This window comes from Prionailurus bengalensis, chromosome C1 (assembly GCF_016509475.1).
Source record: "Prionailurus bengalensis isolate Pbe53 chromosome C1, Fcat_Pben_1.1_paternal_pri, whole genome shotgun sequence".
Classification (NCBI taxonomy): Eukaryota; Metazoa; Chordata; class Mammalia; order Carnivora; family Felidae; genus Prionailurus; species Prionailurus bengalensis.
Genome location: NC_057345.1, coordinates 158,719,005 through 158,732,985, shown reverse-complemented (window position 1 = coordinate 158,732,985; position 13,981 = coordinate 158,719,005). Strand labels below are relative to the sequence as shown.

The 13,981-nt window shown below is 37.6% G+C and overlaps 1 protein-coding gene across 2 annotated transcripts in view; it reads left to right on the top strand.

Annotated features, from left to right (window-relative positions):
- ABCB11 (ATP binding cassette subfamily B member 11) overlaps window positions 1–13,981 on the top strand; it is an 89,876-nt gene that overhangs the window by 53,587 nt on the left and 22,308 nt on the right. For both annotated transcript variants that reach the window (XM_043576967.1, XM_043576968.1), the window contains 3 exons: window positions 26–101; window positions 4,530–4,632; window positions 12,213–12,377. In XM_043576967.1, the coding sequence (XP_043432902.1) occupies window positions 26–101; window positions 4,530–4,632; window positions 12,213–12,377 (344 nt within the window). The remainder of the gene's footprint in view (window positions 1–25; window positions 102–4,529; window positions 4,633–12,212; window positions 12,378–13,981) is intronic.

Sequence of the window (13,981 nt, the reverse complement as noted above, 5' to 3'; positions counted from 1 at the left end):
GAATCATTCATGTTGTGTTGCACAGGAGAAGATGAAACTGAAGACGGCTCATTTGGTGGCAGACAGACCTTTAGCAGAGAGAGCTACCAGGCTAGTTTAAGGTAAGCTAACCATGAGGCAGATTTTGAGGTTTTAAAATATTCTTAGGAGCCTCTGCCCCTATGATCCCTCAGGTAATATCTCAGGTACAACCAGGAGATCCTTGAGTGTAGCCCCAGGTTTCATGTAATATGAACGTGAAAATGAATCCTTGGTTGCTATATATTGACATTTCTGTTTCTAATTCATAGGGATTTTTTTGTTTCACATTGGCTTCTTATCTTATTGTGGCTAGTGTCATGAGAGAGAGGCTTTATAATTAAAATGTTTTCAGTTTAGAAAGGGGATTTTAAAAATTTGTGTTTGGTCTTGTCCCCTAGATCTAACCATGATATGAAGCACTGTTTTTACATGGAGGTCAAGTTCATGGCTTTAGGCCCATTCTTTTACCTACTGAGCTGCAATTGAATTACAAATATTTCTGCTTCCAGAGTGACCCATCTGAATTCAAATCATTCCTTAACTAGATGAAATAAGAAATGTATTTTTTAGCATTTGAAGAGAATTTCCTTAAACCCCAGCTATTTATTTTTCTTTGGATGAATATAGGGGTACTGACTTTCAAACATATTTTTGGAATATGCCATTAACAAGACTGTAAGTTTTAGTCTTTCATCCTGATTTAAGTGTATCAGTAAAATAGTTCATTTAATGTTAAAATTCTATGTACTAAGAATTCTGCCCAAGAGTAGCTGTCTCTATTTGTGAAAATATTATTTAAGATTTTTTTCGCTGAGTTAGGAGGCTGTTAGTAAACAATGGGTGAGAGTAGATTTCTCTACCATTGACTTTATCATTTCTAGGATATGTAATTCAAGGCTGTACTCTGAGCAAAGGCACAGTTATAAGACTTGCTCTTTCAAGACAGCATATTGCTTATTGAAAACTGGTTAAAGTGGCTTAGAAGAAAACATTTATGTAACAATTCCAAGCAATTCAAACACAGATTTATTTTTCAATATTCAAAGAATAACGTATATAGCTGTTGAATCACTATGTTGTATAGCTGAAATTAACATAACATTGTATACCAATTATACTCAAAAAAATAGTTCACTAATTTTATGCTTAGGGTTTCTTATTTTTCCTTTTGAGAAAGTTTATTCATAAAAATTTCAAGAAATGTTGGTTTTATCAAGTGTTGTGAATTAGGAAAATAATAAAGTAATAGCCTCAAATTGCTCTATAAAGTCAAAGTTACAACAATTGCCAAAATTATTAGGTAGTTTTTATAGATATTGGGCATTGTGTCTAACCATGCTTTTCTTTTTTTTTTTAAATGTTTATTTATTTTTGAAGAGAGAGGGACACAGAGTGTGAGAGGGGTAGAGGAAGAGAGTGAGGGAGACACAGAATCCAAAGCAGGATCCAGAATCTAAGCTGTCAGCACAGAGCCTGACCCGGGGCTCGAACCCACCAACAGTGAGATCATGACATGAGCCTAAGTCGGACACTTAACCAACTGAGCCACCACGGCACCACTTAACCATGCTTTTCTGATTCGAAGAAAAATAAATTATAAGGATCATTAGAATCACAACCTGAGGATACTGTCTACCTTCTTAAACACAGAAAACGACAGGCATCTCTTTTGATAACTAGGCTAACAGTTGTAAAGAGGAAGTGATGTATTTCATAGTCATGTCAATAAGAAAGTAAATATTTTCTTAGCTTTTCTGAGGAGCAAAATTCTCCTTGTTCTGAGTAGTTTACTTATAGTTTATTATTAGGATCAAATAAACATTTTTAATACAAACATTTCTTATTTGGCTATTAATTCTCACAAATTCTACATTTTGGTGACTAGAAAGAGAAATGTAGAAATATAATCTACACACAAAAAGTAACTATTAAGCTCCTGCAGAGAAAGATTTATAAATTTGAGTAAGAAGGTCTGTTAAAAATATCTCATTGTGTATGCTGACAGATTTTTTTTTGCTAAAAGATGACTAAATTAAATGTTAATGTGTATCTTATTTCCTTGGCCTTGGTCTTTCGGAGGGCTCAATCTCTCTTTAGCAATATATTTTAGGTTCAAGAACAATTTAGTGGATAACAGTAACTGATCTCCTGAATAATAATGTTGAAAGAGACAGAGAAATCGTGAGGATATTCATTCTCTGAATTAGCTGTTTTTACTTGTGGAGAGAAGTGGTACCCAGCTTCTGAGAAAGGGAGTGACAGATGTTGCTGTTTTTGTTTTTTTTGTTTTTTTTTTTTTTTAAAAGGCACGGGATAGAATCCTAACTCTGATGTCTATGGTGGACCAGAGGGGGTTGGCAGGTAGGCCCATGGTTTCAATGGGACAGCCTATGCGAGGCAGGTGGAACATTCTGGGAAATAGGGAGAGAGAGAGACTTAAGAAATATAAGATTAAGGTAGTAAAACTCAGAAGGGACAAGAATATATGTTTTGCCATGCTCAGAACTAGGAGGAAGTCAACCATATTTCCTTTTCCACATACTCCTACATTGGCTTCCAATGCTCTGAACTTCTCTGCAGGCCCCTGACCTTACATCTCGGCCCTACTATGCACTCTGCTCTCTCCACTTGACACATGCCTAGTCCTCATGCCTTCTGGAGAAGACTTCTTGACCTTAGTTACATAACCCAAAGAAGTAACTCTATTGCTGGAGAGTCTCAGGCCAGGTGGGAGGGAGCTGGGGTGTCCCAGAGGGCAGCCAGATAACAGGGAAACAGGGTGAGGAGTGGTTTCATGCCTGGTCATAATGAGACTTGACAAGAGTGTGAATGTGCAAGAGCAAGGAAGAGGGAGGACTTGAGATACATGCACCTTGTTGCACCTGGGTGACTAAGTGCCACTAATTGGACCTGGGAACAAAAAGGTGATGTGCTAGTACCTTCTCAAGAAGGCCAGATGAGCATGGATAATAGACAAGCACCACCTTCATATCTGTTTTCGCCTAACTTCACCTGGATACAAATGATGAAGATGGTTTCCTTGTAAATGGTTCCGCCTAGATTATGCTGAAACAGTTGATACTGGTCTCATTGGCTCTAGCATCTCTCTCTTTATACTTCTTACTTCAGATAGGTGCTTTGACAATGTAACACCCTCCTCTCAAGTCTTCACCAACGCCTTCATCACTTCAAACTGTATTTGCAAATGACTGAAAAGCTAACTCAGCCTGCTTTAACTTTTAAAGGGAGAGAATCAGTTTACATAACAAGTAGTTCCAAGAAAGCTTTGGCTTCAGGCTTCACATATGTGATGTGTCCAAGATACATCTAGTTTCTCTCTTCCTTTCTCAGCTCTACCTTTTTTCCCCTTCTATTTGCTTCATTTTTCAGTAAGCTTCTTTCTTTGAAGGTATTGATATAATCGCCAGCCACTCCTCCTCGTGCTGCATATTTTCACCTTTAACCTAGAGGAGAATAGGAGTCTCCTCAGAAAATCTCAAGGAAAAAACAAAACCACCTGAACCAATCTCTTCCTATATCTGTTCTATACTAAGTATATGTAATGAGGAACCCTGTTCTCTCCTGTCTCCATGCTTTTCTGTTTATACTGTTCTCTCCATCAGAAATGCTCTTCCTCTAGCCTACAAATACCCAAGTCCCACCTTAGTCACCTCTTCCATGAAGACTTTCATGGTAATACCTGCCGTATATGTTTTGTTCCTTTAAATTTCCATACTTTTTCATCAACCCTGCCTTACAGAACTTAACACATTCTTCCTACGCCAGGGTTGGGTACATATTTTGCTCTTCTGTAAGATTTTAAACTCCTTGAGGGAAAATTCTGTCATTGACCAGTCTTTGTAATCCTCACAGCATCTGGCATTGGTTTGCATGCTATAGATGCCCAATAAGCTTCTGTTAAATGAATAAATGAGTGAATGAACACATCAACTAAATTTTATTTCAGTAAGCTACTTGTTACTTAAATGCATTTCTAGGGACAGTACGTAGCTTAAAGAAAATCTCACTAGGGGCCCTATTTTCCTGAGCTCATTTGTATCCAGGTGGCCTTACGCTAAAGTAAAACCAAGTGAGACTAGAGAGAGAAAGAGACATCCAAATTACAACCTGTAACCAATAAGGAGGTAAAGATGCTGGGCCTTTGCCCTGGTAGCAATTAGCAGACCATGTGGATTTGGAATGGATTTGAGCCTTGGACCTTGTTTTGGAAGACTGGTAGGACAGCTTTCCTCTCCTTCTCTCCTTCCCTCCTTGAGCACACTCTGAATCAGAGTCTAGCTTGGGGCCCAGAGCATCCAATCTAATTAACTATGCTGCAAGTATGGTTCTGCCAAACCTGCCCAGGAAGCTGTCTTACCTTGTTACTATGTGACCTACCAAGCATTTCTGTTTATTTGACACATATGATGTAAGCCTGAACACCAGCTAAGTCCTGTTCCAACCTGCCCATAATCTACAGACTCTTTCATCTTTCTGTTTATTTACAGAGCTTCAATCCGGCAACGCTCCAAGTCTCAGCTTTCTTACCTGGTACCTGAACCTCCATTAGCTGTTGTAGATCATAAGTCTACTTATGAAGAAGACAGAAAGGTCAGGCACCAGTTGCTCTTGGTGATTGGAGACCGTCTTTGCTGGGGACTATTGCATGGCCTTTAAATCTGACAACATGAGTTTTCAAGGCAAATATCTAGTAATGTTCGCTAAATCAGATCAAATGGGAGAATCCATGAGGACCTGATGAAAACTCTAAATTGTATACAATATGTTAAAAGAAATACAGATTAATTAATGACCTTTAAGAACATCTGAGAACTGAAAATGGACTAAAATTGTTAGTCAATAATTTGAGACGAATCATTGTAATAGACACAGGCAAATTATATGTACTTAGATTATTTGGCTATATGTATATTATTTTAAAGGTTGTAAGAATACTTGAAAACAAGTTTTCTCAAATTTTCCAATCTCCTTCTTAAATTATAATAACCCTGGCAAAAGTGTTTATTCGACAAAGGTATTTGATAAAGTTAGCACGATTTTTTAATTAACAGAAGATGGTTAGGTTTTATGGACAGTTGTTTACTTCATATAGCTTTACCATAATTTCTTAAGGATATATCTATATCTAAGATCAGCACTATTAGTTTTAATAAAATTCAAAATGACACAAAAATGAAAGAGATAGGCGAGGAATCAACAGATGTAGCAATATTTCTTCCTAGGGACACAGATCCTCAAATCTATTGTGGACATCTTACTTTCACATAAGGTGCCCATCTATCCCCACCCTCAAAGCCTTTCTTAATCTCTGAACTTAATTCTTCAACCTGAGAGTCTCACATTCAAGCCCAAACTCCTCTTCATTTGACACTTTTCATGGCAGTTTTCTTTTTATTTTTTTTTTATTTTTTTTTAATTTTTTTTTTCAACATTTATTTATTTTGGGGACAGAGAGAGACAGAGCATGAACGGGGGAGGGGCAGAGAGAGAGGGAGACACAGAATCAGAAACAGGCTCCAGGCTCCGAGCCATCAGCCCAGAGCCTGACGCGGGGCTCGAACTCACGGACCGCGAGATCGTGACCTGGCTGAAGTCGGCCGCTTAACCGACTGCGCCATCCAGGCGCCCCCATGGCAGTTTTCTTATTGAGCCTTAATTGGGGTCATATTGTCTTATTCCTTTACTAAATTACAAGCTTCTTAAAGATAGTGAGTATACATTATTTGTGTTTGCATCAACTTGAGCACTTAGGCCAGTGCCCTGCACCTATTAGGATATCAGGAGATTTAAAAACTAGGATGATAATTGAATTTCTACAATGAAATAAGCCCAAACCACAAGATTTATCAAAGCAAATAAGTCAGAGAGTATTTTAATTACAAGCACATCCATTATGCATGATGTAATTTCAAACTGTCTTTAAAAAATTTTTAATGAGAATCCGTTTTGGAAGTAATTATAAACCTTTATTCGCAGTGACAAATGTGGAATAAAGTACAGTCTTCCTTATGATCTTATGACTATGACAGAAGTGTTATTAAAGTTCTCTCTTGGTTTTAATATATTAGGAATGAATAAATATCCAGTAGAGTTGGTTTAAGTAAATTGCATAGAAAAATACTTAGGAGCAGCAGGATGAATCACACAGAGAGCAAGCATGGTTGCTTACTGCATCTTGCCATTAAGGACTCAACTTATCTTCTAAATCTAGAAATAGTTATTTCATCTATGTCCATGGTGCTGCCACCAATAATGACAAGATGCCTATATAAGGAGTCTAGTGAAGCTCCAGGGGACAAAGAACCAAACACGACGTTGAAATTTCAAATGTAACAGTATCAATCATATTTGACTTTTGCATTTTTTATGTTTTTTTCTAGTTTCTGTTACTATTTGACAACAAAAGCGAGAGCGGAAGGAAGGAAGGAAGGAAGGAAGGAAAGAAAGAGAAGAAAAATAAATTCTGATTTTGTTGTTGCTGTTGAAACTGGCAGTGGCCCGGCATAGCTGTAGAGATCAGATCCCTGGAGATCTGGAGATCAGATTCCCACAGCGTTCTCCTGATGCTGAGGAAACTCAAAAGGGAACCATTTACATAAGGAGGAAACCTAAATCAAATATAAAGGCTAGTTAGAGAAATAAAAATGCTCCATATAATATTCTACTTACCAGCATTGTGAATTAGAATGGAATAGTTAAACTCAATTAAATTTAAATCAGTGTAATATTTAAAATATGCCACTTTATATTCTGTCTCCAGTAAAGAGAGAAAAAAGAAGGGGAAAAAAATGACAGGGAAGCCATTGTGATTTTGTGAAAGCTCCAAGAAAATTAGATCTTATGCTTATATTAAGACTGCTCAATGGTAATTACATTAGGATTTTTTAGATTTAAATTAACTAATTTTTTAAAAAGGAACAACGGGATTAGGGTTGATAAAATTTAATGTATGGAATTTCTAATCTCAAGTAATATTTTAAAGTACTTTAAATACGTGGGATATTGTGATCTCAAGTAGATTTTAAAGCATTTTAAAAGTTAACTAAATTTGCCAAACATTGGCAAAATCCTTTCTTTTTCTCATTTTATGGAGAAATTCTAACCTTAATGTGTTACTTGGGAAGTATGCTATCTCAGGTTCCAATGCAAAATGTTTACTTACATAAAGGAATTATCTCCACCTTGTGGTCTCTCAGAGTTTCGACTCTGAACATTTAGAAGAGATGGTTGCATAAAGAGCTTGTACTTTCAAACACTAGGTGGGCTCACCGGGGACCAAGGTCTCCTAGTTGCTGGTAACTAGGTAACGTTTCTTCTCACTCTCCAAGCTGTGCTTTGGGTTGCCATCAGTAGAGTCAGATCTTAGTTATAATGCTGACAAAATTAAGTGGAGGATTAGGGGACACCCTCAGGCAAAAGGTGCCAGTCTCTGATACTGAGATATCTCTCTCAGGGAAACAAACAAAGTGGGATCTGTATGAAATCAAGTCAAGGTCAAAAGTTTGAAACCCACCACTTCATCACAGCTAACTTAGAAGATAGGGTTTCAGCATTGATTAAGAGGACAGAGATAGGACCCTTACAAATGGCTATCACTATATGTTCATTTGGAGAATCTCTGCTCCTTTATCATAGTGCCCATTTCTTATCATCAAATCTTGAAGTCGTTATTGAGGCAGGAGACCCCTATGGATTGGCATGCAGAAATCACTGTAACAAAGCACAGAAAGCAGAACATAAGATTTAAGTAGGTAGGAGGTTTTATTTTCACCTGACCTATAAAAGGAGACGGAAGGAAGGAAACTGAGAAAAGTGCAGTGTCTACCATTGAACCATCTGCACAGTAGATGAGCTCAGTATTTTTTTAAATAAATGTTTTGTTGCATGTATGCACCATGGGCATAAAAGCTCCATTCATTCTTTCATCCAATAAATATTGATTGTACAGCTATTGTGTGCCAGGGATTGTGTTATGGATGCAGAGATGAACAAGAGCCACTGTCCTTCTCCCTGCCCTGGAGTTGCAAGCAGGATTCTTTTTTTTTTTTTTTTTTTCTAACAGGATACTTCTTTACATATAATAAACTTGACATTGCTACAATAAAGGCAGGAATCTGTAGTAAGAGAACACATCAACTTTTATAATTTTACCCCTCTCCGTGAGTTACTGGTTTGCTACATATACAGGGAAGATGAATAAATTATCTTTAGCCTTTTTTTAGATGACTAAATTTGTCTTTAGCTTTGCAAAACTCAAAGGAAAAATTCTTCTATACATAATGGCTTTATATTTTGCTTTCTTCTATTATTCTTTTAGCTATATCAAGTAAGTCAATTACTTAGGGACAGATTTTCTAGTTTTTGCATCATTCAGGCTTGATGGTGCATTTGGTGGGGGGTGGAGGGGGACAGTCAGGGGACAGTTTCCTTTAAATCAAACTTCTAGTGAAAGGGGACAAAGGAAAATTACTCAAATCAATTAAATTTTGCCTCTTGTTAGTTTATCTTGGAATGATAACTCCTGGAAAAAATCACTTCATGTTATTTTAAAATGTCTTAAGTATTGTTGTTTAGGGTGAGGGATACCTTCAATAATCTGAAGACCAGAGAAATTTCTGTCATGTCAGGCTGTGAGTGAGCTGTTTTGTGGGGCAGTGGTTCCAGAAAATGTTGGAGTTTAATGTGCCTGATGGTAGAGCACAGCTGACACTTTCTAAACCTATAATCATGGAATCCTAGGCTCGTAGAGTCCTGGAGATTGCATACTGGGCTTTACTCACATACTGGGCTTTACTACTAGAATTACCTGTGGAGTGGTGTTTTTTTTTTTTTTTGTCATCTAATATTTATTGAACATTTATTACATGCCAAGTTTTATGCCAAACACTTTATATAGTTCTAGAAGGGGAAGAGAAATTTGAAGTCAGAGTTCAGGATGATGGTTTCAGATAATGGTCTCTTTGCCCTATCTGTTTGAATTCATGTCTGAGTCCTAGAGAGAGAAGGATTATAGCAGGAAGCAGACAGAAGTAATTTTCACACAAAATCTATGAGAGATTTTGGGATCCCAAAGTAGTGCCCCTCAGGAGCTACCATGACTAAGTATGATACCAAGGAAATATGTCTCTTGTTGAGCACTATGCACGGTGTCCCATGGACATGAAATGATTTCAGGGGACGGTCAACCATGTGTAGCCCTTACAAGGAGGAGAATGCAGTGGAGGTAGTGTCAGAGCCTGTTGGCATTTCATGGGTGACATTGCTGATGAGAAAGAGAGGGAAAATGGTTGCATTTCTGATATGGCCCAGATCAGCTATGTGGGGACACTTGAAGATAACTCCTAGAAACTGCCACAGTTGTTGAGGACCCTTTCATAGAAGTAAGAGAGTAGCTGGGGACACTGCAGAAGGGATGGAGAGCCCACATAGCAGTGAGAATGAAACAGAGAAAAATGTTAACACCTAGATATTTATGACAGGAAGGAATACTTCTGGTGGATGTTATAAGGATGTCCGAAGGACCTGCACTTACTCGCAGAATATGTTCCCCTCTTCCTCATTATTCCATTGCACATAAAGTTGAAAATCTTAGTTAGACACCCTTTGAACTAGGATATGTAGACTGGAGATTATGTAAAAAGGGACAAGCAGAAGAAAAAGAGCAAAGACACAAAAGAAAATAAAGTGTTTTTTTCTAAGTGTAGAAAACAACTAAAATTTATTCTCAATATATGTTCTAGAGATAGAACCACTAGTCATAAATATCAGTGACTTTTGAATTGTAGTTTTCCATTGGCTCTAATAGTGAATTTTATTCTTTGTAAATTTTTAAGTGTAGGTAATTCTAAAAGCTTGTGAAATGTATGATTGCTTCATGCAGCCTCTAGGATAGTTCTGCTGTACCCTGAGATCCACATTAGTATCTTTTCAAACACCTTATTTTTAAACACAGATTCACACTCAGGCTTACTAAATTAGAATTTCTGGTGATAGGCCCCAGGATCTATATTAAAAAAATTTTTTTAATGTTTATTTATTTTTGAGAGAGAGAGAGAGACAGAGAGTTGAGCAGAGGAGTGGTAGAGAGAGAGAGGGAGACACAGCATCTGAAGCAGGCTCCAGGCTCCAGGCTCCGAGATGCAGCACAGAGCCCAATGCAGGGCTTGAACCCATGACTGTGAGATCATGACCTGAGCCAAAGTCAGACGGTTAACTGACTGAGCCATCCAGGTGCCCCCCAGGCATTTATATTTTTAATCATTGATCCACATGAGTCTGGCAAGCATCCTGATATGGACACCAACCACTGTCTAGAACTGTAGAAGGTCTAAATTTTGCTGTAGTGCAAAGTATCAAGTTAGTCTGACACTGTTTTCATGGATGCAGGCAGAATACACAAGAGCCCTGAGCCAGAGACAAAGAACTTTATTACTCACAGCAAGAGTGGTAGCCAGAGTGCATCATTTGCACTGGTTTCCCAGCCCAAACCCCAGATTTAAAGAGAGCCAGATGATACTAGCAAATGAAGGGGGTATTTAAGAGAGGAATCCTGAACTTGAGGAATTGGATTCTTTTATAATGGGTAGTAAGCACATCTGCTCTTTTCTTGGGATGGAGACACCATCTTTGTCTTCCAAGGCTATTTGCTATGCAAACACCCTTGAAAAAAAAATACTCTAAATAAAGGTAGTCAGTGATTCTGCATAAGATGTGCAGAAATACAAGATACCCATAGAGAGTTATCTCCCTAAAACGACTTAGTCCAACAATCTCATTTTGAGGATGAGGTAACTGAGCCCCAGAGAGCTAAATTGCTTCGTGATGTATTCCATAGGTGGCTTCATTGGGTTCAATCAAGAACCCAATTGTTCTACTCATGCTTTCCCAGGCACCTCTCTTCCTCTCTGGTTGGAGGCATTGGTTTCCTAGAGTTAGTAAGCTGTGAGAGATTAAATTATTGGACAGAGGGATTTGCTACATGAGTGTATAGTAATGACAAGTGCACATGTTGAGGGCAGGCCAAGAGAGAATTTGAAATGGAGTTAACAAGAAATCCATCACCAGCCGAACGGCCTTCCTCCAGCCTATTTGGCTTGCAATGATAATGACATAACATGACACAAAGCTTTATTTAAACTGAATTGGTAATGTGGTCTTTGACTTCGTAGGCAAAGGAAAGTATTCAAAGTTCCTTGCTGTTGTCTGTGACATTCAGCTACCTAAAGGGTAGATTATTACATATTAATGAAAGAGAGCACTAATTCATAGTTTTGTAATTCATCTGTTATAATATTTTAGTATATTTTAATAGAAAAAGTAAAAAAAATTAATGCAAATCTATATAAGCCACCTAAAATCCTTTCTTACATGAAATCAGTAATAAATTTAATAAATGGTCCTAAAGATCAAGCAGTGAGTAATATCAGTAGTGAGGAAAATGATAGTAAAAATGATGGGGTTTTGAATATAATATTTGCCTTCAAGAGGATAAAAATTTGTTAGCTTGACACTTTAATGACAACTAAAGAGAACAGAATAGAGAACTATTAAAATAATTTTCACTCATTGCAAAGAATATGTAGAATTTAGAAATCCTGAATGGAGTACCATATACTTCTGGGTACTAATTAAGAAAAATCTTACAGAGAGCATGTAAATTATAACTATTGACACCATTTAATAAATTTGAATAATTACTTTGTCTTCTTTCAGATACACTGTCCTGCCTCAGAGCTTCAGGTAGTTTCTAGAAGGACATTTATGAAAGACATACCTTAAAATTTTTATGAGTCCTCAAATATGTAAATACCACTATAGCACAAATTTTTTTTAATTGGGGAGTTATTTTTTTGAAAGTTCCAACATATCTATTACTCCCCTAGAGTTAACACATACTCACTGCGACACGAAAACCACAACCTCACCCTCAGATGTGTGTCCATCTAGCTCATCCCTTCCAAGTCACGGCATGGTGGCAAGCAATTCATAACCATTTCTTACAAGACAACGCATCACTAACATCTTGTAGATCTTTGAGGTCACTCATAACCAATCAAACCATGACTTTTAAATCTGTGAATGCCAAAGGGTCTGCTGTATAATAAAAGAATAAATGCAAAAATGTCTGTGTGTACCTCTGGATGACTAATGTAATCCTTTCTCCCCTCAAGGACGAGGATATTCCTGTGGAAGAAGAAATTGAACCTGCCCCAGTTCGGAGGATTCTGAGATTCAATGCTCCAGAATGGCCCTACATGCTGGTAGGGGCTGTGGGCGCCTCTGTCAATGGTTCAGTCACACCTCTCTATGCCTTTTTATTCAGCCAGATTCTTGGGGTAAGCAAACAGCTGGGTTCACGTTATTCTCCTCACATTGTTTGTTTTTCTATCAGTGGGTATTGTAATTTTTGATAGGCTGGCTCTGTTGTTTTAATGGATGTAGCTTTATTTTCCTCATAAAGGACTAAAAGTGCCTTGATTTTCCATTGTACAGAAGACAAGAAGGTGAAGCTGAACACTCTCATTTGGGCTGGCAGGACGCTCATCCAGGCATCATGTCTGCGAAAAACTGCACTATGGCTGCAAATTTAGTGTTAGAAGAGGGCAATTTCCCTATATGCAAACAAAATCAGAATGCAAAGCAGGTTCGTCGAATAGTACAAAAGGATTTTAGGGCCGTTTTGATCTTGCTGAACAGCTGAGGTGCAGAGTTTGGCTTATAAAAGCAGGTGTTAGTGCATGTGTAATTCTCTTCTCTGCTGATTGCACCATTGAAATGGCAAGGTTGGGGAGGAAAGAGGAAAAGGAGGAGAGAAGTACAATAAGGCACGGATAAAGAATGAGCTTATTTCAATTTTCACTTCCTTAGGAGTTTTTGTATTCTCCATCTGACTTTGTTGCTACAATAAAAATTAACAATAATTACAAATATTTATTTACACTAAGCACATTACATACAATAGTTCACTAAATTTTCCTAGTTAACCATCTGAGGTAGGGATTCTTATTGTTCCTGTTTTAGCAAAAAAGCAAATCAAGTTATACAGAATTTAGGATAGCAAGTAATGGATCTGGGGTTCAAATCTGCAGAACCTGGAGAGCCAGGTTCTAACAAAACTTTATCATTGCAAAATTAGTTATCAAAACGCTGCCAAGTTTCCTTAGTTGAAATTTATGCCGCCCCCCACAAATGCCGTGAGATCAACAAGGAGGCAAACCTAGAATCTAGATAACTTTTTAAATTTGTTTATGGTGAAGTAGGAAATAATTAGGTGATAGGACCATGAGTAGGAGGCACCTTTTCCAAAGCCTAGCCTCAAGGATTTGCCAGTATACCACACAGCCAGAGCTTACTAAGAGTCCTGAGTTTTTCTTTTTCCCCACTAGTCTCTCTTTTGCGGCTTCTCTGGGAGGTCCTGACCAGAAAAATGTCCCCACAGGCATGAATCATACAGAAAGACCCAGAGAGTCCATAAACAAAATCAAGTCATTTGTGCAGGGAGGGCCTCAGTCGCCCTTTTAATTTTTATACTGCCCCCTTGTGGGAAGTGAGGAAATCATGTTAATTTCAGAGAAGTAGGAAACTGGAAACCGAGAACTTCAACTCTGGTAAATTGAATTTCTGGTTATGTAAAACCCTTTATGGTAAAAATCCTTTAAATAATTAATTTATCATCCTTCATGTCTGGTAAGTACAATATTTTAAATGCAGCATAAATGTTCTTTTTTGACTCAACAGATGTTTGTTGATCATCTTCCACAAACACTATGCTAGAAACTTGGGATTGCAGTATCAGTCATGGTGCCTTCTCTAATAGAGTTTCTAGTGTATGAGGAAGACAGACATTAAACACAAAAAAATCTATTCATAATTAATCATTTATGGTTTGCCAGACATTATTGCTGGGATTGAGGATAGACTGAGGAACAAGAAAACCAAA